Source organism: Narcine bancroftii, chromosome 12, assembly GCF_036971445.1.
Source record: "Narcine bancroftii isolate sNarBan1 chromosome 12, sNarBan1.hap1, whole genome shotgun sequence".
Classification (NCBI taxonomy): Eukaryota; Metazoa; Chordata; class Chondrichthyes; order Torpediniformes; family Narcinidae; genus Narcine; species Narcine bancroftii.
This window is the reverse complement of record NC_091480.1, coordinates 73,128,272-73,155,041: the sequence shown is the minus strand read 5'-3', so window position 1 is coordinate 73,155,041 and position 26,770 is coordinate 73,128,272. Positions and strand designations below refer to the sequence as shown.

The 26,770-nt window shown below is 42.6% G+C and overlaps 1 protein-coding gene across 1 annotated transcript in view; it reads left to right on the top strand.

The window, feature by feature from the left end:
• Positions 1 to 26,770, top strand: part of znf385c (zinc finger protein 385C) — a 313,378-nt gene that overhangs the window by 173,773 nt on the left and 112,835 nt on the right. Inside the window, exon 4 of the mRNA XM_069904946.1 lies at positions 10,723 to 10,843. Coding sequence (XP_069761047.1) covers positions 10,723 to 10,843 — 121 coding nt within the window. The remainder of the gene's footprint in view (positions 1 to 10,722; positions 10,844 to 26,770) is intronic.

The following is a 26,770-nucleotide window of genomic DNA, read 5'->3' as shown; positions in this document are numbered from 1 at the left end:
TTCGCCATCAAATCAGCAGAATTAACGCTTTTAAGATTTGCGGATTATTAGGATGTTTTGTCAAAGGTGTAGCAGAGAAGAAGAGAAACAGGCATTCTGTACAATATGAATCAGGGTACTCATTGTGATGTATTTGTGGACAACAATTTGTTTCAAGAGTTTCATGAACCCACGGTTGAAATATTTTGCTTTGGGACCACTGGTGCATTCTGGCGAGCACCTATTGAAGGAGTTATGGACCTCGAGTCTGAATTTCAGATCATGAAACTAATGACTGGAAAATTGCAGGGTGAAATGTGGACTTTCCCTGTCTGTGCTCCCTCTGTGCACCTGAAAGGGCAAACGCCAGACTATCCACAAACTGGCAATAAAGCCAAATGGTTTCCATTTAAGACTCTGCAGCGATTTCTTTCTGATTAGTCAAGGGTTTACAAAGTACTTTTCAATATTCTTCTTAAGGTAATTGCACGTATGAATCAAGTGAAGCAGGAGGTCTTGCATTTGATCCAATGGAGCCAAATACGTGGATGGTCTCCACACATCCTGAAGGAAATGGTATTTAATGCAAGTGGTGGTAGCAGTGAGTGTTGCTCTCACATTGTGCCTTGCTGTTTGTACTTGAACTTGTAACTTAAGCTGGTACCAATGGATTTTCTTGGAAAATTTCCTCAAGATGAATTTCAGGAAAGGCTTGGATGTAATCCTTGCTCTGTGCTGAACTGAACCAGCCTAACATGGATTATTTATATCACTGTCACCTCAACATCACCAGGTGTTAGGTTGCTGGGGATGGGAGTGGAGATGAATGGAAAACAGACAGCAGAAAATTTAATTTTACTTTGAACCTACAGCACGATAACAGGCCCTTCTGGCCCATGAGCCAGTGCTGCCCAAATACCTAATTAAACTACAACCCCTGTACATTTTGAAAGGTGGGAGAAAACCAGAGCACCTGGAGGAAACCCACGCAAAGAACACACAAACTTCTTACAGACAATGCCAGTTTTGAACTTGGGTCACTCGCACTGTCATAGCATGACCTGGTTTATCTGTATGTACTTTCCCCTGTTAATAAACATTTCAGTTGTTTGGTTTCACGAAAAGTAGAGGGCAACCTTTCAAATATACATACATTATCACATTATTTGAAAATAGCAACTCTAAGTTGTTATCATGAATGTACAAACATAATACAGGTTCTTTACAAAAGTGTTATCAAAAGAAACAGTCACAAGCCATCTAAACATTTGGGAAATAACTATGAAGCTGTCAAGGGGTAGATTTTAAGGAGAATTGTAAAAGAAAAAAAGTGGCAGGATGAAGAGAGTTTAGGGAGAGAGTTGAAGAGAGTGGAGTAAAACATGAACGTCTGCAGATACCATGGTTGAAGTAAAAACACAACGCTGGAGAAACTCAGTTGGTCAAACAGTGTCCTTTATATAGCAAAGACAAAGATAATGTTTTGGGCAGGTTCCTGAACGAAATAGTGTGGGTTGGTGGTGGGGGGGGAAGGTCCTACTCAAGAGTAGGACCTGCTCAACTGAGGCATGACTGTCAGTGGTGGACTGGTTGACAGTGAGATTGTGGAAAGGCCAATATTAATGGTGTGCAAATATTAAGGAGGGCTGTGGTGCTGCAAGTTTATTATTGGGACAGTGAAGCGCAGGACTTTGGAGTGATATTAAAATCGAGGCATTGTATAAGCAGACTGTAGTTGAATCTGAGTTGGGATATAGGATTCAGAGTTTTCAATGTATTTATAGGGAGAGGAAGATACATTGCCATCCAAGGCTCTGCTGTAATACCGAGGTCCAGATGAAATGAGGATATGAACGAAAGTTTCAGCTTGATTTCTGTCGTGGAAGATTTTGCTGATGACGGATGTTGGTATCAAATAGCATTGTATAGCATTTCCTCTGTGATGTAGCATCCAAAGATGATGAAGGGATGGTGCTATATTTCTGAGTTTGAATAAGATTCAAAAAGGTGGATGACTTGGAGCCAACGCCATCCCCCATGCGTCCAAAGAAAGACTGTCTTCATGGCAGTGGAGACTGGAGCAAAAGAAAACTGCTGGAGAAACTCAGCGATTCTGACAGCAACTGTGAGGGGAGGGGAATTATCAACATTTTGGGACAAGACCCTTCCTCAGAAATGAGATGAAGAGGGAAGAAAGCTGATATAAAGAGGAAGTAGGAGGGATAAGAGTATTGTGGCATTGTTGAACTAGAAGCCAGCTGTGATAGTAGGGGATCCTCTGTATATATTTGTACATAGTGATAATGATTGGCTGAGAGCCGTAGCCACACCTACCAGCCAGGTCATAAGGAGCTGCACCTAAACAGATCCAGGTCAGTCTGGACTGGTCGACCTCGATGTACTACACTCCAGACTTTTGGTAATAAAAGCTTTGGTTTGAATCTACAAGTCTTTGAGTCATTCGACGTGCTACACCAGCAAAGATCACTGATGGTGGGAGCCAAATGTTTAATGGCAAGATGCTGAGATTTGAGGAGTGGTGGGTCATGGGTATTATAAGCAGATGATGTGTAAAGATAAGAAACCAGAATTATTCCAGGAATGGTGGGGACAGAATTACGCTGACTAGGTTTGGTTTGGTTGGTCCCCAGAACCTCACCTATGGTCCCTTTCAGCTGATCTTCCACTGAGTCAAAGAATTCTGGATGAAGGTCCCACTCCAGGCATTTGAGTGGAGAAGTTTAAAAGTTCAGGTGATATCTGGGTTGACGGAAGATGGACAGATAGAACCTGGTGGAGGAGGGGGAAGAGGAAAATTGGGAGCCAGAAGAAAGGGGTTGATAGTGGAAGCAGACAGAGGAAAAAGATTAGATGTAGCCAGGTGGGTGGAGGGAAGGGTGAAGGTTGGAGAGACAAGTGATAAGTCGGAACACAAAAGCTACCAGTGGTGGAATCGATAAGTAAGGAAGGTGATAATGGGGACTGATAGGGGAGAGATGATGATTGTGTTTAATGTTTCATACATCTCTGATGATGTAGCACCCAACACTGGTGGTTCAGCCTAGGTTATCTGCAACTGCAACTGTACTTGCTTGAATTTGGAAGAATGAGAAGCAATTTTATAGAAACAAATAAAATTATGAAAGGCATTGATAAGATAGAGGTAGGTACATTGTTTCCATTGTTGGGGGAGACTAGAAGTAGGGGATATAGCATCAAGATACAAGATACCAGATTTAGGATGGAGATGAGGAGGAACTGGTGAATCTATGGAATTCGCTGCCTATTGAAGCAGTGGAGGCGACCTCAGTAAATATACTTAGGATAAGGTTGGATAGATTTTTACAAAGTAGGGGAATTAAGGGATATGAAGAAAAGGCAGGTTGCTGGAGATGAGCCCATCATCAGATCAGTCATGATCTAATTGAATGGCAGAGCAGGCTCGGTGGGCCGGATGGCCGACTCCTGCTCCTATTTCTTATGTTCTCAAGTCTTAGAGTGAAGCTTGAGTCACATCCAACTCCACCATAAAGGAGAGCGTTGCCAACAGGAAGTGAGTCAACTTCACCAGCAAGAAGCCAGAGAAAAAGGAATAGAAAACACCCTTTTACATAGAATCCAAACAACAGTTTCAGACTCTCTAATACTCCATTATCACCACTGTGGCACCTTGTCGTTTCTCCTCTGTTGGTTGAGAGGCTTCCCCTCAGTGCCCAGCAATGGGAGGACTCTAGACTGTGGTTCTTCCCCGCAGTGCCCTCGCTTTGGCTACACCAAGCATCAGTGCGTACCTCAGCATGTACTCCTGCAGCCTGGAATGTGCCAGTTGGTAGCACTCCCTCGCCAACATCTCAGTGGGCTGAAAGACCAACAGGTCCCAGGCAGACCAAAGAGCATCTTTGATCAAATTGATGGTCTTCCAGCAGTTCTAGATGTTGGACCCAGAGTGTGTCCCTGAGAACACCCTGAAGATCAGAGAGTCCTCTGTCATGCTTCCACTGGGGATGAACCCTGACAAAGCTCCCTTGCATCCTTCTCCACACACCCTTTGCCAGTCTACATTCAGCAAAGAGGTGGGCAATGGGCTCCACTCTGCCGCAGCTGACCTGAGGACAACATGCATGGGGGGGTGATGATCCAAGAAGGATCTCACTGGGAGGGCTACTCCCACCCCCAGCTAGGCCAAGTCATGGTCCTGTTTGTTAGCCCTGGTGATGAGGCATTCCGCCAGATAACCTGGACAGTCTGCTCAGGGAAGCCACCCACCGGACCATCGTGTCCTCATCTTGCAGTTTCTGCAGGGCGTTCCGTGCTGACTACTGCCTGATGGCTTTGTGGTCAAAGGTGTTTCCATGAAGGACATTGCCCGGCAACAGGACCAGCCAGGCCTATCCTTTGCAACTCCCGGGACAGGTAGAACCTCAGCGCATAGTGGCACAATGCCCTTGTACTTGGGTTTCACACACAGCTTGATGCAGCCACACATAAAGCCGTTCATCAGGATGAGCACCACGTTGGGTACATCCTTGCTCCAGTTTTCCAGTGACTTGAACATTGCACTCCTTCGGACCCTATCCATTTTGGATCCCCAAACAAATCTGAAAACTGCTCTGGTAACTGCCAGTGTGGAGATGCAGGGGACAGGCCACACCTGCACCATGTACAGCAGCACCAAGAGCACCTCACACCTGATGACCAGGTTCTTTCTCATTATCTAGAGGGAGCGCCATGCCCACAGTCCCAACTTTTGGTGGATCCTTGAGATCTGCTCCGACCAATTCTTGTTGGACGCCTCAGCCCCTCCAAACCAGATCCCCAGCACCTTCAGGTAGTCAGATCTGAAAGGGATGGTGGACCAGTCGGGCCAGTTGCCAAAGAGCATTGCCTCATTCTTCTGGTTTACCCTGGCACCTGATGCAGACTCAAAATGCTTGCATATGCTGGTCAGTCTCCAGACAGATTGTGTATCTGAACAGAAGACAGCAACATCATCCACATACAGGGAGACCTTGACCTGAGCACCTCTACTGCCTGGCAGAGTCACTCCTCTTATGCCCTTGCCCTTCCTGATGGCTTCGGCAAAGGGCTCTATACAATGCACAAATAAGACTGGAGACAGAGGGTGGTGGCCTCTCCACTGCTCTCAGTCTCCAGGGACCATGGGCCACTAGTCTCAGCCCCATTCACAGTCCCCTGGGGCTGGAAGTTGCTGGGTGTCATAACTCCCCCCCCCCCCCCCCCCCCACCACCAATCATGCTTAGTTATAATCCACATTCTTCTTTTTCCCCTCTCCGTCCTTGCGCATCCTCTGTCTGCATCCGGCGCTTGTGCCAGCTTCCTCCTTAGATGCCGAGAGGCTGCTGGCTTCCGCTTGCACCTTGACCCTTTTTGTCCACTTCGCCCACCCCCCCACCCCTCTCCCCCCCCCCCCCACCACCACTTGTGGTTTCCTTTGCATGTTTCTTCCTTGCTGTTTCTTGAGGTTTTTTACCTTTTTCTCCACCATCTGCCAGTCCCCCTCTACGGCTCCATCACCTCTGCCTCCTCAGGAGAGGCCTCCAGACTTGTGGCTAGGGTTGAGTGTTAGATGTGCCTTCTGACCATGATTGATGCAATAATCAGGCTCACCTGCAGGAATTGCTGTGGTGGATGGCTAATGGTAACCATGGGCAACCATTTGGTCAAATTAAAATGCTGTCTGTACTTAGGCTTGGTGCCGCAAGCGTTATCTCAAACATTGTGGTCTGGCTTTAGTTTGCGTTGCTACAGCATGAGGTTTAAATTGTACCTCAGGGCTCTTCATCATTGCAAGGCTTCTGCACCCAGTTCCCCACTCCCCATTCCTGCCACTCTATAAGTGTCCCAACACCTTTGTTCACAGTGCTGGAAAGTTTTGAATGTTTAATCAAAAGCAGATAATACCTTTTGCTTGCCTGGAAATACCAATAGAAAGTGATTGTGGGTGACATGTTTGGCATAGCAGTTAGCGCAAGGTCTTTATAGCTCCAGAGATCAGGATCAGGGTTCAAATCATGCGCTGTCTGTAAGGAGTTTGTACGTGCTCTCCGTGTCTGCGTGGGTTTTCCCCGGGTGCTCTGGTTTCCTTCCACCGTTCAAAATGTACTGGGGGGGTTGTAGGTTAATTGGGTATAAATTGGGTGGCATGGCCACCCAGGCTGAAATGGCCTGTTGCCGTGATGTATGTCCAAAAACAAATCAGCTTTCCAACTGGCAACCTCTGGAATCCTGACCTCCCTAGAGCTGAAACCATCACTTCCTCTTCACCATTTCATGTAACAGTTGATTCATCTATGTAAAGCCTTCATGCTGTTCTCCAGCTGTTAACAGACAGGAATACAATGGGTAAATTGTTGGAATCTTCAATAATAAAGGCAGGGAGGAATTTTTGGACCAGCCATCAGCCTATAATAGAGGCCAGCCTTTCAATGGGACCTGAATTATAATTAGGTGTGTGCTCCTATCTGTTACTGCTGTGCCACAACTTGCATTCATATAATGCCTTCAACACAACAAAATGCCAAAAAGATTACTTTAAAAAATGGCATCAGGTCAGTGAAGGAGATATTATGGGAGATAAGTTGGCTTTAAGAAAATTCATAAAGCTGGAAAATGAGATTGAGAAGGAAATGGTTAAGTAATGAAATTCCAGAACTTGGGAACCTGGTTGTTGAAGGTGTAGACGTCAATGATATAATGGAACGATCATCGAGGAAAGGGGCCAGACCAAGATCACTGAGATCTCAGGGTTGTCAGGCAGGAAGAGTTCACAGAGATCAGAAGTGGCAAGACCACAGGAGGATTTGAAAGAAGGATGGAAAAATTAAGACATTGATGGTGCTATCCAAATGTTTAATGGCAAGATGCTGAGAGTTGTATTGAGCAGTTGGTGTGTGAAGATAGAAAACCAGAATTATTCCAGAAATGGTGGGGACAGAATTATGCTGACTAGATTTTGTTGGTCTCCAGAACTTCATCCATGGTCCTTTTCAGTTGTCCCACTGAGTCAAATAATCTTTAAATTTAACCATACAGCGCAGGAACGGGTTCTTTTGGCCCTCGAGCCTTTGCCACCAAATTACACCCAATGAACCTCCAACCCCAGTATGTTTTGAAGGGTGGGAGGAAACCAGATCACCTAGAGGAACCCATGTAGTCACGGGAGAACATAAAAACTCCTTGCAGACACTAACCATGCCACCCTAAATTGTGGGTGAACGTCTCACTCTAGGCATTTAAACAGTTCAGAAGTTCAGTACAGTGGTGCTCTAGGTGGTACAACTATCTCACAGCTCCAGGTCTCTGGGCTTTCTGTGTGGACTTTGCATGTTCTCCCTGTGGCTATGTGTGTTTCCCCTAGGGGCTCCAATTTTCTCCAACATCTCAGAGACATGCTAGTTGTTTGATTGATTGACTAAATTACATCTCGTGCACTTGACTGATCTGAGAACCAGTTAACAGCCTGGTGAGAGAAAATAGATTAGAGGGAAATAGTTGGGGAATGAGATTAATGGCATTGCATTGAGAGCCAGCATAGATCTTGAAGGATTGAATGGCCTTCTCCTACATTGTAAGCAAATTTGAGGAACATGCGGAAACGCTGCAGGGTTGCTGCACTTGTGAATTGACAAGCAGGTCCTTGCCCATAATCCAGCATCCCGTTTAACACGAGGCCAGGTAAACGTTCTGGCATCGTAAGACCGGTAAAGGACCATAATAAATGGGCTGAAGTCGTTTTCAAATAGCATCATGCCAGAGGAACACATGAGTAAAGCATTGTAAATCACTACACACATACACTGCAGTTGACACCTGCCACGTAGAAGTAGGTTGGAGTAATGATACTTCATCTGGTCTCAGAGGGATGTACAAGATTGCACAAAAACTTTTGAAAAGAGGAGGTTTTCCCAATGTTCTGATCAATTAACATTCATTCTTATTTGAGTCATTGCATGCTTTTCACACTTGGCTGCTGTGTTTCAAACGTGGTGGATGGAGATGAGTGGCTATATTCCGAAAGATATTGGAAAGAACTTTGGAATGTCCTGAAAGGGATATATGGGTATGGGAATTTATTGTCATATACACAAGTACAATGTACTAGTGCACTGATATTCTTGCTTGCTGCAGGCACACAGATATATGTACAATAGTACAAATTAATGACCCCAATATGCCAAGAGTCAGAAAAAGAGACAATAAATATAAAAGAAAAGATAAATAAATATTCATAGGTGCAATTAGTGCAAAAATAAGCGATGTTTTAATAAAGCAGACATGTCTTTTGTTGGTTTTGGAGTAGTTTGTGGTTAGGGTAGTACAGTGAGGATATTCAAGAGCCTGATAGCCATTTGTTAAAACTGTTCTCGAACCTCAAAGTGCTGGACTTCGGGCGTCTCTGTACCTTCTAACCGAAGGTAGCAGTGCGAAGAGTTTGAGACCAGGTTGATGGGAATGCTTTATGACGTGGTTGCTTTATGAAGCATCGCCTCACATCGATGCCTTCTCCCTCTGGAGAAATCTTTTTTTCTTTCAGAATTAGGATTTCTTTGAAGGATGAGAAACAGCATTTTGTTTTTTTTTTCATTTTTGGAGTTCTGCATGTCACTACAAGCTGAAGTACTTTCTTGAACCACTGTAGCCCTTCTGGTGAAGAAGCTCACGATGGTGTTCGGGAGCAAGGTCCAGGATTTCAATCCATTGATGATGATGAAGGAGATTTCCAATTCAGGATGGTGTACCACCTGGAGAAGCCCATGCTTCTGTTTCCCTTGTCCTTGGGAGTAGATGTCACCTGTTCAGAGATTGTTGTCAAAGTTGCCAGGGTGGGTAACGTTGTAGATGGTACACACTGCACCCAGTGTACAGCAGTCAGGAAACAGTGACTGGTTAGTGTGGAAGATAGGGTTCCCATCAAGTGAACTCTTTTGTCTTGGGTAGTGTTGAACTTCCTGAACAAAGTGGGGAGTTATCTAATCATCCTCCTGACTAGTGCCTTGTGGAATGTGCAAAGAATTAGGAGTGTCAAAAGCTGAGTTACGCACTGAAAAAGACCCTGCTTCGGACCTGTTCTTGTAGCCAATAATTTATGTGCTCCAGCTGAGATTCTACTCATTGGTGACTCTTGGAATATTAATAGCGTGGAACTCATTGAATGTCAAGATGGTTCATCTCTAACTTGTTTGAGGTGATCATTGGCCGGTTCTTCGGTGATGTTGGATGTCACTTGAACCTTATCAGTCCACACCTGAATGTAATCGACATCTTGCTACATACAGGCTTCATTTGATGAGTTGAACACTGTTCATCCCTACTTCTGGCCTTGGGATAGAAGGAAGGTCATTGATGAAACTGCTGAGGATGCACAGTGCCCTGAACACTTCCTGCACTGATGCTTATGGGATGGAATCATTGAGATTATGTCTACTCACATATTCAGAAGAGTCTACAGTCATAGTCTTTTCACACTACACCAACTGACACTATTTTAGATCAGAGAGTTCTAGAGAAATGCAGCACGAAAACCGGCCCTCTAGCTCAGTCCATACCAGCCATCAGCCATTAATCTCTCTTTTAATTTCCCCACTTTCTCACCGATTCCTCCAGATTCTACCATTCATGTATATACCTGGAGCAATTCACCGTGGCCAGTTAACCCAACAACCTGGGACATGGGTGGATGCAGCACCCAGAGGAAACCCATGCAGTCACAGGGAGAATGTGCAAATTCCGCACTCAGCTCTGGAGGTCAGAATAGAATCCGTGCCTCTGGTGATACAATAGCTCTGTGAGCTGCAACGTTGTGCTATTCATCCAGTTAATGAAATACTAAGCATTCCAAACAGGCAAAAGTGGCCACACAGGGGCTTGTCCACTTACACCTCAGTGTACGTGTCGTCGTCTTTATGCACAAATGTGACGGTGTTAAAATGTGATGATTTCTATAACTCGGTGCAAGCACAACATTGCATGTCTACACCTGCATGCACTTGCTTAGCTGCATAAATGCCAAACTGGCCTGTCTCAAGTTCAACGGCATTTTAAGGGAGAATGTAAAATGTGCTTGCACCACAAGTTTCAGGCTCCTGCTCCTGCTTTTGGGCCCTGACTCCTGTTTTAACTGCTCTCCTGAGTTGGGATGCTGGTTCCAAATACCTTGGGCATAAATCCAATTCTTTGTCCACTCATAAGCATATGTTCAGAGTTGTTCGCTCACATACAGCTTCCTTTTACATACACACATGCAGCACAGTAATAGGCCATTGCAGCTCACGAGCCTGTGCCACCCAATTACAACTGATCGACCAACACCCCCAGTACGTTTTGAAGGGTGGGAGGAAACCAGAGCCCCCGGGGAAATCCCACGCAGACTCGGGGAGAACGTACGAACTCCTTACAGACAGCACGGGATTCTAACCCCGGTCTCGATCACTGGCGCTGTCATAGCGTTGCGTTAACCGCTACGCTAACCATGCCGTGGTTGTTTTGAAACATTTTCCTGAAATAGTTTCATTGGAGAAGACTCACTTGGCGTTGGTACTGACAGCAGATCTTTTCATAAAAATGCTAAATCTTCAACAAACCTTTTGGAATAGTTGTTGCAAGGTGACATCATATGTTAAATGTGTGTTTTATGTAAACTTGGCACAGTTAGCTTGGCAATTAGAATTAATCACAGGACCTTTGTTTTCTGTTTCTGCAGGTACCACTGGTCAAAACAATAGTCTGTTAGCATCCCTCCAGCTACAGGGGAGAGCCATGCAGCCAGCACTCGACATCAAGCACTTCCTACCATTTCGTCTAAGCAGCCCCTCTCCTGTTGGATTATTCCCCAACTTTAACACAGTGAGTACTGTCTTTTTTGCTTTTGTGAACAACCACATGTTAGCCTATAGATTAACATATTAGCAGAGCCTTCTGACAGATTTAGAGGGGCTATCACTCTGGCTGTTGCTTCAGAAAAACTAGATAATGTAGACACAAAGGTAGGTGGCTCAAAAAGTGTCATCCTTCCACATGTTCCTGTGCTGATGTTAGTTGTATTTTACTTTTGGTATGTTTTCGGCTTAAGAGAAGCAAACCTTTGAGTACAAAGTATTAAAATAAGAACAGTAAAAATTTCAACCACAGACTAGCTTGGAATAAAAGTGATATCGCCCTGGAACTTGATTTTGGTCTCTCCATAATGGGGTGAGCCACCACGAAATCATCTTAAATCTATCATTTCCATTTCCTTGATGAGGTTTGATGAACAGGGCCTAGATTTGTTCTGAATAAAACCATCCTGAGACTCTAAAAATGGAATTGCCTGAAATGGGCATCATTGAAGTTCCTAAAATCTGAGATTATTGAAAGTCACTGCAGGGAGGCCATCAGAAATTTTGATCAATAATAGGCTTCGACTATTCCTGTTCTACAAGAATTTACAACGTATTTTATTTCGAAGGCCTTTTAATTATTGCCATTTTTCCAAACTCGACACTTCAGTTTGTTACTTCTATTGTTTTCTAATAATGAACACATCACCTTGAACATATGAACATTTTTCATTTGGTCTTGATGTTTGAGTGGTGCTCAAAAATGCATCAAGTTTTGGAGAGGAGTCCCACATTGAACAGGAGTTTGTGCGGCTGCAGGGGCACTGGAGGCGAATCCATTGATTGATGCTCATTGTCTCTGAGGGGACTCTCTTTTACTTTCTTTCTCTCTTACTTGAAGGGGCTCTGGGCAACACTAAGGGCGCTCTCGGCCTTATGGCAGGCAGAAGGCTATTTTGTGTAATATATTACATGTTCTGTACTAAACATGACAATAAAGGAATCTTGAATTGTATACACCTTTCCATTCACATCCCACTTTAAGTAATCCCTATGCCCATTGGTGCTCTGTGATTAGTAAGGGATTGCTTCATGTTGTATGTGGGTGGAAAGAAAATGTTTGAAAACCACCATTTTAATCGTCCCTAATTGACTTGTTATGTGCATGGTTTCAGAACTCCAAAGGAAGTGGGCCAATGACAATTTTTCTCAAGCAAAATATTTCAGTAACAATTGGGTCTAGTGATTCTCAACCTTCCTTTTCCACTCACATCCCACCTTAAGAAATCCCTTACTAATCACAGAGCACCGATGGCCTAGGGATTACTTAAAGTGGGATGTGAGTGGAAAGAAAATGGTTGAGAACTGCTGATATAGAGAAAAGTTGAAAGCATTTTTTATTCACAGTGAATGGCAAGACAACAAAGGTACTCGCAAGGTGCTGAGTATTCCACAGATACTCCCATCCGAGACTCTCATTTATACAATTATTTATTTTTATCGGTAAAGTATTTGTCCTGCATATGTATTGTTTATCTGTTATGTGTGTTTATGTCTGGTGGTGGGTCTGTGCATTTTTCACCGAAGACTAGAGAGCACTGTTTCGTGGTGTTGTACAATCAGATGATGATAAACTTGACTGTTGGGAAAGAGGCAACTGAATTTTGAATCAAAGGCAATAAAGGAGCAGCAATGGAGTTTTAAGTTAGGCTGTTCCATTATTATTGGAAGAGAATGAGGATCATAAAATTCACCAAGCAAATTGCTTCCATGTCCTCATTATTAATTGCCTAATGATTTCATTCCTTATTTTGTATACAGCTGGATTCATAATTTGATTAATTGAATTATGAATGGGCTCTGTTCCAGGAAAGGTGGGACCTCTTCCGATGGGATGGTTTACACCTGAACCGGAGGGGAACTAACATCCTTGCGGGTAGGTTTGCTAGTGCTGCTCTGGTGGGGTAGGGGGGTGGGGGGGGGGGAACCAGAGTATAAGAGCAGATAGTGAGGTGGAGGGGGATAAAGGTCAGGTGAGTACTGCATGTATAGACAGAAATGAAAGGTTTGTATGTGATAGAAATGTACTAGGGTGTATTTATTTCATTGCGAGGAGTATTGTTGGAAAGGCAGACAAGCTTAGAGTATCAATTGGCACCTGGGATTATGACATTATTGCTTTTAGTTAGACTTGGTTACAGTAGGAGCAGGACTGGCAGCTCAATGATCGTTGTTTCAGACGTGATAGAGGAGGAGGGATGAAAGGGGGAGGAGTGGGATTGCTAGTCGAGGGAAATATCACAGCTGTGCTTAGACAGGACAGACCAGAGAGCTCGTCTACAGAGGGCATATGGGTGGAGATGAGGAATGGGAAAGGTGTGGCCACACTGAAATGGTTGTATTATAGACCACCCAATAGTGAGAGAGAATTGGAGGGGCAAATCTGTAGAGATAGCAGACCGATGTAAGAAACGGAAAGTTGTCATTTTAACTTTCGGCTTATTGACTGGGACTCCCATACTGTAAAAGGGCTGGATGGCTTGGAATTTGTCAAATTTGTCAATTTAAATTAAGTAGGTCAACTAGGCAGGGATGTCAACTATCTCCCTCATGGTTCGCTTTAGCAATAGAACTGATAAGAGCAGAAAATAAAATAAAAGGGATAAAAATAAAGGAGAAGGAGTTTAAAATCACTTTATTTGCAGATGACATCATAGTATACTTAACAGAACCAGAAATATCAATAAAAGAACTACATAAGAAATTGAAGGAATATGGAGAAATATCGGGGTACAAGATCAACGCACATAAAAATGAAGCGATGCCAATGAGTAACACGGATTATACAGAATTTTAAAAAGAATCACCATTTAAATGGCAAACACAAGCAATCCAATACCTAGGTATTAGATTAGATAATAATTTAAGCCGCCTGTACAAATTAAGTTATCAGCCATTAATAAAGAAATTGCAGGAAGACTTAGAACATTGGAAAGAATTGCCACTAACATTGATAGGGAGGGTAAATGCATTAAAATGAATGTCTTCCCAAGGATACAATACTTATTTAAATCGTTACCAATTCCCTTAATAGAGAAATTCTTTAATGAACTAATTAGAATAATAAGGAAATTTTTATGGAAAGGGGGGAAACCGAGGATAGCGTTAGATAAATTAACAGAGAGGTACAGTTACCAAACTTTAAAAATCATTATAGAGCAGCACAATTAAGGTATTTATCAGATTTTTAGACAAGGGAAAAAACAGATTGGATTAAGGTAGAGCTAGATAAAATAGGCGAGAAGGTACCGGAACATATACTGTATAAGTGGGATGAAAAGCTGGTACAATATAAAAGTTCATCAGTACTGCATCATTTACTCAATATATGGAAGAAGATTCACTTAGAAAGGAAAAAAAAAACAAATTACCAACTACCAAAATTATTATTGACACAAAATCAGCTAATCCCTTTTACAATAGATAACCTTTCCTTTAGAGAATGGGAGAGAAAAGGAATTAAAAGAATAGAAAATTGTTTTTTGGGAAATAATTTATTAATATTTGAACAAATGAAGTACAAATATGGAATAACTCATGGTACAATGTTTGCATACCATCAACTGAAAGCCTACTTAAAGGATAAATTCGGAAATAAACTGAGATTAGCAGAAGGAAGCAGCTTTGAATATGTGATTACAGAAACAATGATAATAAAAAGATTTCTAACGAACATGTACATCAAGCTGCAAGAGGAGGAAAATAATGAAATAAACTATAAACCCAAACAAAAGAGGGAAAAAGATTTAAACATAAAGATAAAAAATGAAACATGGGAAAAGTTATGCTCTGGAACTATGAAGAATATAATAAACACAAGCTTACGTCTGATACAGTATAATTGGTTACACAGGTTATATATCACACCCCAAAAGTTAAATACATGGGACCCAACAGTATCAGATAGATGTTTTTGCTATAAGAAGGAAATGGGAACAACAGTACATGCGATTTGGGCATGTGAGAAAGTGGAAAAGTTTTGGGAAGATCTAAATCAGGCATTAAATAAAATCACAAAAAGCAACATATCAAAAAAATCCAGAGATCTTTCTTCTAAGTAATATAAGAAGTAAAGAATTAGGCCTCAAACTGGATGAAGCGCAAAAAAGATTTATTATGATAGCCTTAGCAGTACCAAAAAAATGTATAACGTCAACTTGGAAATCAGAAGAGAGCCTGAGAGTACAGCAATGGTACAAGGAAATGAATAAATGTATTCCAATGGAAAAAAAAAACATATAATTTAAAAAATAAAGGCACATTATTTGAACAAATTTGGGAACCATACATGGAACATAACAGAGAGGGCTTGCCTTGGACCTCCACCCCCTAAAATGATAAAATGAGAAGAAGACAAAATGACCTGATCCAGTGTGTAAAAGTAGATGACACAATTTTCCTGTTTATTTTCATTGTGTGATGACATTGTTTAATGGTTTTATTATATTGTATATGTTGAACGTTTAATGGGTTTGGAGGGTGATGAGAAGGGGGGAGAGAATTTAGTGGGGAATAAAGGGGAGAAAATGCCACTGTGTATATTTAAGAGGGAAATGTTTGTATATATTTTGATTGATATGGTTCACAGTGTGAAAAATAAAATAATTTTTTTTAAAAGTTGCGATTCTAAATTGGAGAAAGTCCAATTTTGCGGAAATGAGAAAAGATTTAGGAAGAGTGGATTGGGATAAGTCGTTTTCAGGCAAGGGTGTGTTCGGTAAGTGGAAGGCCTTCAAAGGTGACATTTTGAGAGTGCAGAGTTTGCATGTTCCTGTCAGGATTAAAGCCAACATTAACCGGCGTAGGGAACCCTGGTTTTCAAGGGATATTGGCGATCTGGTTGAGAAGAAAAGAGAAGTGTATGGCAAGTATAGGCAACAAGGAGCAAATAAGGTACTGGAAGAGGATAGAAAATGTAAGCAAATACGAGAGGGAAATCAGGAAGGTAAAAAAGAAGACATGAGGTTGCTTTGGCAGATAATTTTAATGTAAACCCAAAGGGTTTCTACAAGTATGTTAAGAGTAAAAGGCTAGCAAGGGACAAAAATTGGTCCCCTAGAGGATCAGAGTGATCGTCTATGTGTGGACCCTAACGAGATGGGGAGATCAGTTTTTTTTGCATCAATATCTACTCAGGAACTGGCATAGTGGATAAGGATGGAAGGGAGACAAGCAGAGTGGCATGGAACATATAGAGATTAAAGAGGAGGAGGTGCTTGCTGTCTTAACAGCGAATAAAGGTAGATAGTTCCCCCGGGCCTGACATGATATTCCCTCAGACCTTGAGGGAGACTAGTGTAGAAATTGCAAGAGCCCTGGCAGATCTATTTAAAATGTCCTGAGCCACAGGTGAGGTGCTGGACGATTGGAGGGTAGCTCATATTGTTCTGTTGTTTAAAAAAGGCTCCAAAAATAAACCAGGAAATTTCAGGCCGGTGAGCCTGACGTCAGTAGTGGGTAAATTATTGGAGGGTGTTCTGAGAGATCAGATATAAACATATTTGGACTCAATGATTGAAGATAATCAGCATGGCTTCGTGTGTGGTAGGTCATGTTTAATGAATCTTATATTTTTCGAGTAGGTTACCAAGAAAGTAGATGAAGGAAAGGCTGTGGATGTTGCTGCATGGACTTTAGTAAGGCCTTTGACGAGGTCCCACATGGGAGGCTAGTTCAGAAGGTTCAGACACTAAGTATCCAAGGAGAGGGTGTAAAATGGATTCAAAATTGGCTGAATGGCAGAAGACAGGGTGGGGCAGTGGATGATTGCTTCTCAGACTGGAGGCCTGTGATTAGTGGTGTGCCTCAGGGATCGACGTTGGGACCATTGTTGTTTGTTGTCTATAGCAATGATCTGGATGATAATGTGGTAAATTGGATCAGAAAGTTTGCTGATGACACTAAGATTGGAGGCGTCGTGGACAGCGAGGAAGGCTTTCAAAGCTTGCAGAGGGATCTAAACCAACTGGAAAAATGGGCCAGAAAATGGCAGATGGAATTAAATGCAGACAAGTGTGAGGTGTTGAATTTTGGAAGGACAAGCCAAGGTCGGACATACACAGTAAATGGTAGGGCACTGAGGAGTACAGAGAAACAAAGGGATCTGGGAATACAGACACATAATTCCCTGAAAGTGGCGTCACAGGTAGACAGGGTTGTAAAGAAACCTTTCAGCCTCTTGATCTTCATAAATCAAAATATTGAGTACAGGAGTTGAGATATTATGGCAAGGTTGTATAAGACATTGGTGAGGCTAAATTTGCAGTATTGTGAGGAGTTATAGTGGCTAAACTACAGGAAGGATATCAGTAAAATTGAGAGAATGCAGAGAAGATTTACTGGGATGTTGCATGTGTTGAGTTGCAGGGAAAGATTAAACAGGTTAGGGCTTTATTCCTTGGACCATCGAAGAATGAGGGGAAATTTGATAGAGGTTTACAGATATATACAGAGTAAATGTGAGTAGGCTCTTTCCACTTAGACTAGGAGAGATAAATACAAGAGGACATGGCTTTAGGGTGAATACATTGGACAGATACATGGATAGGAGAAGTCTGAAGGGTTATGGAATGGGTGCAGGTCAGTGGGATGAGTGGAATGATGTTTTGGTACTGACTAAAAGGGCCGAATGGCCTATTTTCTGTGGTGTAGTGTTCTATGGTTCTAATTGACAAACTATTGAGCCATAAATTCATATAAAAGCACACGGCACTCACTAGGTAACACCTGCTTTCTGTATCTCCCATGAGAATGCCTTAGACATCCCAGATATTTGATGGATGTTTAGCCAGATTCTTCATGAGTCAAACTTTATCAGAGTATTGTGGATTTTTGGACTCTTTGCTGAAATTCAAGTTGGCATGTAGGCTACCTCTTGATCTAATGATGTGAGCCAACGCTGGCATTCTGAGTCATAAATGCCTGGTTGTCAGTGAAGGTTGCCAAACTTTTGTCTACCATAAGGAAGACTTTGTCAAGTTTCCCTCACAGAAATGAGGCCCCAGCGAGGAACAAATTTACGCCCCCTAGTTCACAAGACCGGTGCTCTAACCATTGAGCTATCGAGCTATTAGAGAATGGAAGGGCGACTTGCTTCCATTCCAATTCCAAGGTGAATGCCATGTCCCATGCAAGATCCCCAGATTGCCACAAGTGGGGCAAGTAGCAGGATTATTCAAGTGTCCTGTGCTCCCATCAGAAAGAGTCAAAGTGTTTGGTCTCTCTCTGAAATCCTCACTACCAATCTGAGAGGGCCCAGGACAGGGATTCTCAGACATCGGTTAGAATGCAACATTTTTTCAAGAAGGTTTGAGGACATCCATGAAGTGTTTTGACCTTCTGGAAATTGCTTACTGTAATGTTGGTTTAGGGAGTCAGGTATCAGGCACATGGTCATGACTCCTGATTGTACATGATCAAAGCTTCTAAGCAGGGATATTGGCATGGGAGAGGACTTGGCATACTAACAACTTAGACATAAGAACATAAGGAATAGAAGCTGAAGTAGGCTGTTTGGCCCTTCAAACCTGCTCTGTCATTCCACAAGATTATGGCTGATCTGGCCATGGACTCAGCTTCATTTATCCATTCAATCCCCATCACCCCTGATTCTCTCATTCAAAAATATATCTATCTGTGTCTAAAATACATTCAAAGAGGTTCCATCTTCTGCTTCACACAGATTCACTACTCTCTGAGAGAAGCTATTCCTCCTCTACTCTGTCTTAAACCTACTCCCACAAAAATGGTTAGTATTTATATAAATCTTTGTTCCACATAGTCGATCTGCTTGATCTAATGTAGTGTAAAATGACCAAGGCTTCCCTGTTTGACATTGATGCATCAACATTGTGCAGGCCACTGGATGAACATTTAACCAGGAGCGAGATTCAGAAGCACATCTGACATTATTTTTCTCATCAGTAACTATTCTCATTTCGTCTGTGTAAAAACACAGAAATGCTGGAGGAACTCAGCCAATCTTGTAGGGTTCATAGGAGGTAAAGATATATTACCGATGTTTCGGGCATGCACCTTTCTTTCCTCCTTCAAACAATGTGGCTTTGCCTCTACCACCATCATCTCAGCCCTCACCTGCATATCCTCTATTACCTGCACATCTGCCCTGACCCCCTCCACCGCCACGCACAACGACAGAATTCCCCTTGTTCTCACCTACCACCTCACCAGCCTCAATGTCCAGTACATCCTCCTCCACCATTTCTGCCACCAACAATGTGATCCCACCACCAGAGACTTATTGCACTTTCTCCCCTTCCGTCGACAGGGACTGCTCCCTTCATGACTCCCTCATCCACTCCTCCCTCCCCAACAATCCTCCCCTTGGCACCTACCCCTTTGACCGTAGGTGATAGTCCACGTTGTTGTGATAAGCTGTAGGTAGAACTAGGGGCAAGTATAGTGAGGTCGGGCTTTGCAACATGATGGGAAAACAGCAGAAGAAATAAATTAGCAAAAAGCTGACACACAAAATATGTCAGAGCAATGAAGGTCGCAACAGCATCTGGGAGAACAATAGAGCACTTGTTGATATGCACCCGCACTGATTACCCCCCTGAGACTTTGCATATGCGAGAAACGAGCTACTAGTATTGATAAGCTGCGGTCTTATGATGGGTAAAATATTATACAGCAAGCATAATAACTTAGAGATACTTTGTATATGCGAGGAACTAACTATTGGATACTAAAAGATGAGGTCCTTTATGATTGGTGTAACATTTTACCCCCTCCATAAATCTTCGTCCGCGAAGCCAAGCCAAAGAAAGAAGAAGAAGAACATTATACAGTATGCTACAGATCAGGACAAAAAATGAATGTATTGTAGCTGTTCGGGGGGTGGGGGGACTTTTGTCACTGACTCCTGAATGGCATTTCAGTAGTAGCGGTGAATGAAAGTAACCCACTCTGCAGATTAAAGAACGATCCAACCAAGACTGTACTTGAAGTCAGTCATTTCGTGCGAGCACCCTGCAGACCCGGAATCCACAATGTGCCCACATCTCCTCCCTCACCGCTATTCGGGACCCCAAACAGTCACTTGCGAATCTGCAGGAGTCATCTACTGCCTCCAGTGCTCCTGTTATGGTCTCCTCTGCCTCAGAGAGACTTGGCGCAGACTGGGCGGTCGCTTTGTTAAACACCTCGACTCTGTCCGCCGCAATAGCATGGATCTCCCAGTGGCCATCCATTTCAATTCACTGTCCCATTCCCTTGCTGACATGTCTGTCCGTGGTCTCATGCACCGTCAGAATGGGACCACTCACTCACACATTGGAGGAACAACACCTCATCTTTCATCTGGCCTCCCTCCAACTGGATGACATTAACATAGACTTCACCGGCTTGATTATAACCGCAGCCCCCCCCCCCCCCAACTTCTTCCCTGTGTCTCCTTTCATCTAGTTCTCTCTCTCTCTCTTTTTCTCTCTTCCCTTTTCCCTCTGTCTCCTTTCACAGAGCAAAATAATAGCACATTTTGAGCATCTTTACAGCACTCCATGTTCCTGTAGCTGCGAACTGTCAATAGTCCCAAAACTCAGAACGCTTTGATTGGTTATTTCATACATCAGACAAGGGATTTGTGAGAACGATATTGAAAGGCTTGGTATACTTCCCCTCACGATGCAATTACAAAAGGAGGTTTTATGTCATAGAAATCACTCTAAAATTTGGCACCCAGCACGAATCCTATCTCATGCTATTTTTGCCATCTATTTCTTCCCAGACGTTTTTCTCCTCTTCGATTCTTACTGGATCGTAAATTAGGCTTATGAATGCTGATGCTATTATCAATGCCATTGCCATCACAAAACAGGCCCTTTGGCTTAACTCGTCCATTCTAACCAAGTAGCCATTCTGGGCTAGCCCTATTTGCCTGTCTTTGGACTGTAAGTTTCTGAACCTATCCTATACACATATCCGTCCAAATATCTTTTGTATATTATAATTGTACCCAATTTTGTTGTTCAGGTGTCACAAGTTAGCATAAGGCTATTACAGTGCCAGCGATCTGGGTTCAAATCCAGTTTGTACATTCTCCCCGTGTCTGCGTGGGTTTCCTCCAGGTGCTCCAGTTTCCTCTGACCCTTCAAAAGTGTATAGGGGTTGCAGGTCAATTGAGTGCATTTGAACGGCATAGACACGGGGGTCGGAGGGCCTGTTACCATGCTGTATATCTCTTTTTTTTTAAATCATCTGGCAGTTTCTTCCAGATACAGACTATCCTCTGAGTGAAAGTAAAGTATTGCACTTTAGGAGCTCATTAAATGTTCCCTTCTCACCTTAAACCTATACCCCAGTGGTTCCCAAACTTTTTCATTCCACTCACATACCACTTTAAGTATTCCCTATGCCATATTCTGTGATTAGTAAGGGATTGCTTAAGGTGGGATGTGGATGGAAAGAAAAAGTTTGAAAACCTCTGTTTTAATCGCACCTCATTGACTCGTTATGTGCACGGTTTCAGAACTCCAAAGGAAATGGGCCAATGACAATTTTTCTCAAGCAAAACATTTCAGTAACAAGTGGGTCTAGAGCAGTGATTCTCAACCTTCCCTTCCCATTCACATCCCACCTTAAGCAATTCCCTTACTAATCACAGAACACTGATGGCATAGGGATTACTTAAAGTGGGATGTGAGTGGAAAGAAAAAAGTTGAGAACCACTGGTATTCCCTTTACTTTGAGAATCATCTACCCCAGAGAAAAATATGCTAAAAGGGCGGCTTTTATAACCTCATCTCTGTCCTTTTGTCAGTTGGCTTGCAGAAAATACAAAGATCTACAATAATTCTGCAAAAATCTGATGCGCCTGCAAATCAAAATTCCACTTCTTCTGGCCAGATCATCACAGTGTGAATTAGCCTTCCATCCTTTAAATGAATCAGGGATGGTGAACTATCACACTGGTGTCATCATAACTGCTTGTTATTCACTTCTACCTTCACTGCTTTCTCCAACCACCCATCAGTGTTAACGTCAGGACCAATGAACAGTGAAGGAATCAATCTTTGATCAAGAGGTTATTAAGAACAGTAAACCAGAAAGCTGTAGAAAGGTCTCCACCAAAAAGGTCCACCCCTCCATTTGTCTCTGATTGGTGACCTCCCAGCATCAGACGCTCTGTATTAAGCATCGCAACACAGCCCAATCACTCCACAAGAGAGGCGGTTGTGTGGAAATTACACGAAATCAAATGCGATCATTTGAAGGTTGCCCAGATATTGTTGCACCTTTTTAATGAAATTCAAAACCAGCAATTGGCCTTCCCTAAAAGCAAAAAATCTACAGACCTTTGAAACATCAACAAAAATGATGAAAATGCTCAGCACATCAAACAGGACTGATGGAAGGAGGAACAGAGTCAATGTTTCGGGTTGATGACTTGTCATCTCACATATTTATTCCATTATGGACCTATTTGAGGACTCACCCCATTGGATACACCTTCCTACTTTCTAAGTGATAACTGGTATGACCTCTGGAATTGTGATTCTACACTGATTACAGACAACCTTCTTGACTCAACAAAGGAACTTCATGTCCTTTTACTTAATATTTATTTTCCATCGTGGTCAAACTGAGGTTTGGAACTCAGTTAAAGGGAGATGGTTGAGGAGGAATGGAACGTACCAGTACATGTGCTGGTACTGACAAAATGATCATGAAACTGAAGGTAGCATAATGCAGCCAAGGTTTTGGGCCAGAGGAATCCTCAAAAGGAGTCTACCAGAAACCCATCTTACTCTTTTTGAAAGAGGCTAATTAAACACCATCATTACTTTCATAAGAACATAAGAACTAGGAGCAGGAGTAGGCCATCTGGCTTGTCGAGGCTGCTCCACCATGGCTTTTCCCCATATCCCCTACTATGTAAAAATCTATCCAACCTTATCTTAAATATATTTACTGAAGTCGCTTCCACTGCTTCAATGGGCAGCAAATCCACAGGTCGCCCTCTGGGAAAAGCAGTTCTTCTTCATTTCTGTCCTAAATCTATTACCTTGAATCTATGTCCCTTAGTTCTAGTCTCCCCTACAAATGGAAACAACTTACCTACCTCTAGCTTATCTATATCTTTCATAATTTTATGTTTCCATGAGATTCCCTTTCATTCTTCTAAATTCCTGTGAGTACAGTCCCAGATGACTCAATCCCTCCCCACAGGCTTACCCCCTTATCTCTGGAATTTCACTAATCTTTAATTCTGAGCACTGGAGCTGCAACTTTGTTCTGAAAGTCCCTCCACCCCTGGTGTTTAGCAGCGTCACTGCCAACACTGTGGGTCTTGTCTCAAAGACCACCTGCACGCAGGCATACAGTTACCCTGTAATTGAAATCCGAACAATGCATTATTGACTTAGACTCGAATCCATGGTCAGGAAATGTGGAGGTTGTTACCTTTACATGTTTGATTTTAGATTCCTGTGTGTAGTAAAAATAAATTAAAACATTTCATGACACCAATAGTTTATTCAGACCCTTAAATCGGTATCATTTTTTGGTGCACCTATAAGCTGCCATGCATATTGTGAGAAGGAGCAGTGTTCTAAGATGGAAAACAAGATTTTAGTGAAGACTTGATTCACTCTTATGTGGACTGTGGCAAATAAAGGGTCTTGTATTTTTTAATTTCTTCCTTTACATGTATATTCCGATTATTGACATGCTGCCTATGTTGTCGAATTATGTGGCAGCTAATCACAACCTAAATATCATTGCTCAAAGTGAAATTGTAAAGATCTTAATCGTCATTTGCAACTGCCTGGTACTCCTGAATGAGGCACTGTGAGCTACAGTGAGGAATGCTGCTCCTCCTGATGTACAAAGAGAGCTACAAAGTCTGTCCTGTCAAAAAGAATGAGATGTGATCTTATTGTAGTCTCCACCCCCCCCACCCCCACCCCCACCCCCCTATCGACGTGATCTATCGGGATCGTTGTCTGAAGTGGGTGCACAGAATCATTGAGGACCCCCTTCCACCCCGCACACAGCATCTTTCAGCTGCTCCCATCGGGGAAGAGATCCAGGAGGATCAGAGCCAGCACCACCAGGCTGAGGAACAGCTTCTTCCCATGGGCAGTGAGAATGCTGAACGACCAAGGAGCTGCTCACACTGACCATCCGAGACTCTCATAGTCATGAAACAATATTTAATTTTTTTTATATATAAATACTTGTCCTGCATATGTATTGTTTGTCTGCATGTGTGTTATGTCTGGTTGTGTGTCTGTGTGCTTTTCACCAAGGATTTATAGAATGCTGTTTCTTCGGGTTGTACTTGTGCAATCAGATGACAATGAACTTGACATTGAAATGTAAAAACTCAGGGAGGATGCAAGAAGACATTTCCCTCAGTTGAGGAGTCCAGAGCCAGGATCATAGAATAAGATGTATGCCATTTAGGAGGGGTAAGGAGAAATTTCTTCATGCAGAATGGTGAGTCTTTGGAATTCTCTACCAAGGTGTGCTGCAGAGGCTAAGTCACCTAGTTCATTGAAAACACATAACAGTGGACTTCTGTATATTAAAGGATAAAAGGATAATGTAGGGAAGGTATTCAGGCAGATCTTTATATGTTCTTGCATAAGTATCCAAATGGTAATGCACATTTAATCCTCGTGGGCAGGAAAGATCACAAGTCATGGGTGATGATAATGGATGGATACATTTTGCTGTAAATAGCCTCATGGAGAGAATTTCACTCTTCGGTAATTATGAACTCAATTGTAAGTATCAGCATAAAAGATTTGCAAAAACAAAACAGGAGAAACTTGTCTGGTCATGAAAGCAGCTGATGGAATCAAATCGATGCAGCAGTGGCCAAGAACCTTGCAGACATTTGCTTCCAGCAACCAAAGACAAATTCCTCCCCAGAATATTTCTCAGTTTCTTCAGCCCAAATTGGACAATTACAACATTAAAATGATGGTATAATGACAGCTAAATTTTATTCAATCTCCCCTCAGTGGTAGAACTCTTGTCAAACCCAGAGCACTTTAGAAGTGACAGGTGGATTAGCAAGCAAAGAGTAAGCAGATGTGCCAGACATCAATTAATGCTAATTATCAAAGAATGCTGTTGAAGCAATGCAAATAGATTCAAAAGACTGATTGCTTGCAAGTCTTATAAAGGAAGGATAGTTCAAGAGGAGGGAGCTGAAGCAGATGAACTAGTATATTTTGTTCAGTTAAAAGTTCCAATGCTCTTTTTTATTATTCATAAAATGGTAAGAGGCTGTCATAAAAATTCCATTTGGTTGTGTTTACTAATCAGATTCATTTTGGTGATTGGTTAGCCCAACATTGGCGGTCAATTGTCAAGGATATGGTTACAGAGTACCTGGAGGTGTATGACAAGATAGGCCAAGATCAGCATGGTTTCCTTAAGGGGAAATCTTGACTGACAAACCTACTGCAATTTTTTGAGGAAACCACAAGCAGGCTGGACAAATGACATGCAGTGGATGGTGTATATTTGGACTTTCAAAAGGCCTTTGACAAGGTGCCGTGCACGAGGCTACTTTACAAAATAAGAACCCATGGAATTACAGGAAAGATACTAAGATGGGTAGAGCATTAGCTGATTGGCAGGAAACAGAGTGTGAGAATAAAGGGATCCTATTCTGGATCCCTATAGTGGTTACAAAGATCAGTGGAGGGAGGAGGAAACAGAGAGTCTGCAGAGAGGCTTAGATCGATTAGGAGAATGGACAAAGTAGCGGCACGTGCAATACAATATTGGAAAGTGTACAGTCATGCACTTGAGGGAATAAAAGGACAGACTATTATTTGGATGAGGAGAAAATTCAACTTTCACAGGTGCAGTTGGACTTGGGAGGCCTCGTGCAGGATACCCTAAAGGTTGAATTCCAGGTTGAGTCATTGGTGAGGAAAGTGAATGTATTGTTGGTGTTCATATCTAGAGGGATAGGATACAAGAGCAGGGATGTGATTGAGGCTTTATAAGGCACTGGTGAGGTCCCACTTGGAGAACAGGGAACAGTTTTGGGCTCCTTATTTAAGGAAGGAGGTGCTGGCCTTTGAGAGGGTTCAGAGAAGATGCACAAGAATGATTCCTGGTCTGACGGGATTAGCATATGAGGAACGTTTGACAGATCTTGGACTGGACTCCTTGGAGTTCAGAAGAATGGTTGGGGAGGGGGGGGGGATCTCATAGAAACATTTCGAATGTTGACAGGCCTGGACAGAGTAGATGTGGCAAAGTTGTTTCCCTTGGTAAGGGAGTCGAGGACAAGAGGGCACAACCAGGATTGAAGGGCACCCTTTTAAAAAGAGAGGAATTTCTTTGGCCAGGCAGTGATGAACCTCTGGAATTTGCTGCCATGGGGAGTTGTAAAGCCCAGGTCATTGGGTGCATTTGAGGCAGAGATTGATAGATATCTGAAAAGTCAGGGTATCAAAGGTTATGGGGAGAAGGCCAGGGAGTGGGGCTGAGTGGCCTACTTCTGCTCTTATGGTCTTTTGGCTGAGTGCTATGAGGGACTGGTGATGCATTGACCCAGTTAAACTGTCCAGGCAGCTTTCATTTAACATTTGGAAGATCCGCTTGAGGATCTGCATTAGTTGTCCTGCTGCTTATTCTGTTACTATTGCCGTACATCAACTTGTCTGTGAGATTATTGCCTTTCCACACTCAATTCCATGAATGGTACTGGAATAAGTAGATTGTAGTTTAACAATCGTAGCTGAATATGTGACAGATCTTGACTTAGCTTCTGTGAAACCATCTGATAAACTCAGCAACAGAAGGAATCTTTCCCATTTATTCAGTATATAAAAATAATGTCCCAAACATTTCATTGCACCATTGTTAAAAAATGAGCTAATTAAACATAGAACAGGACAGATGG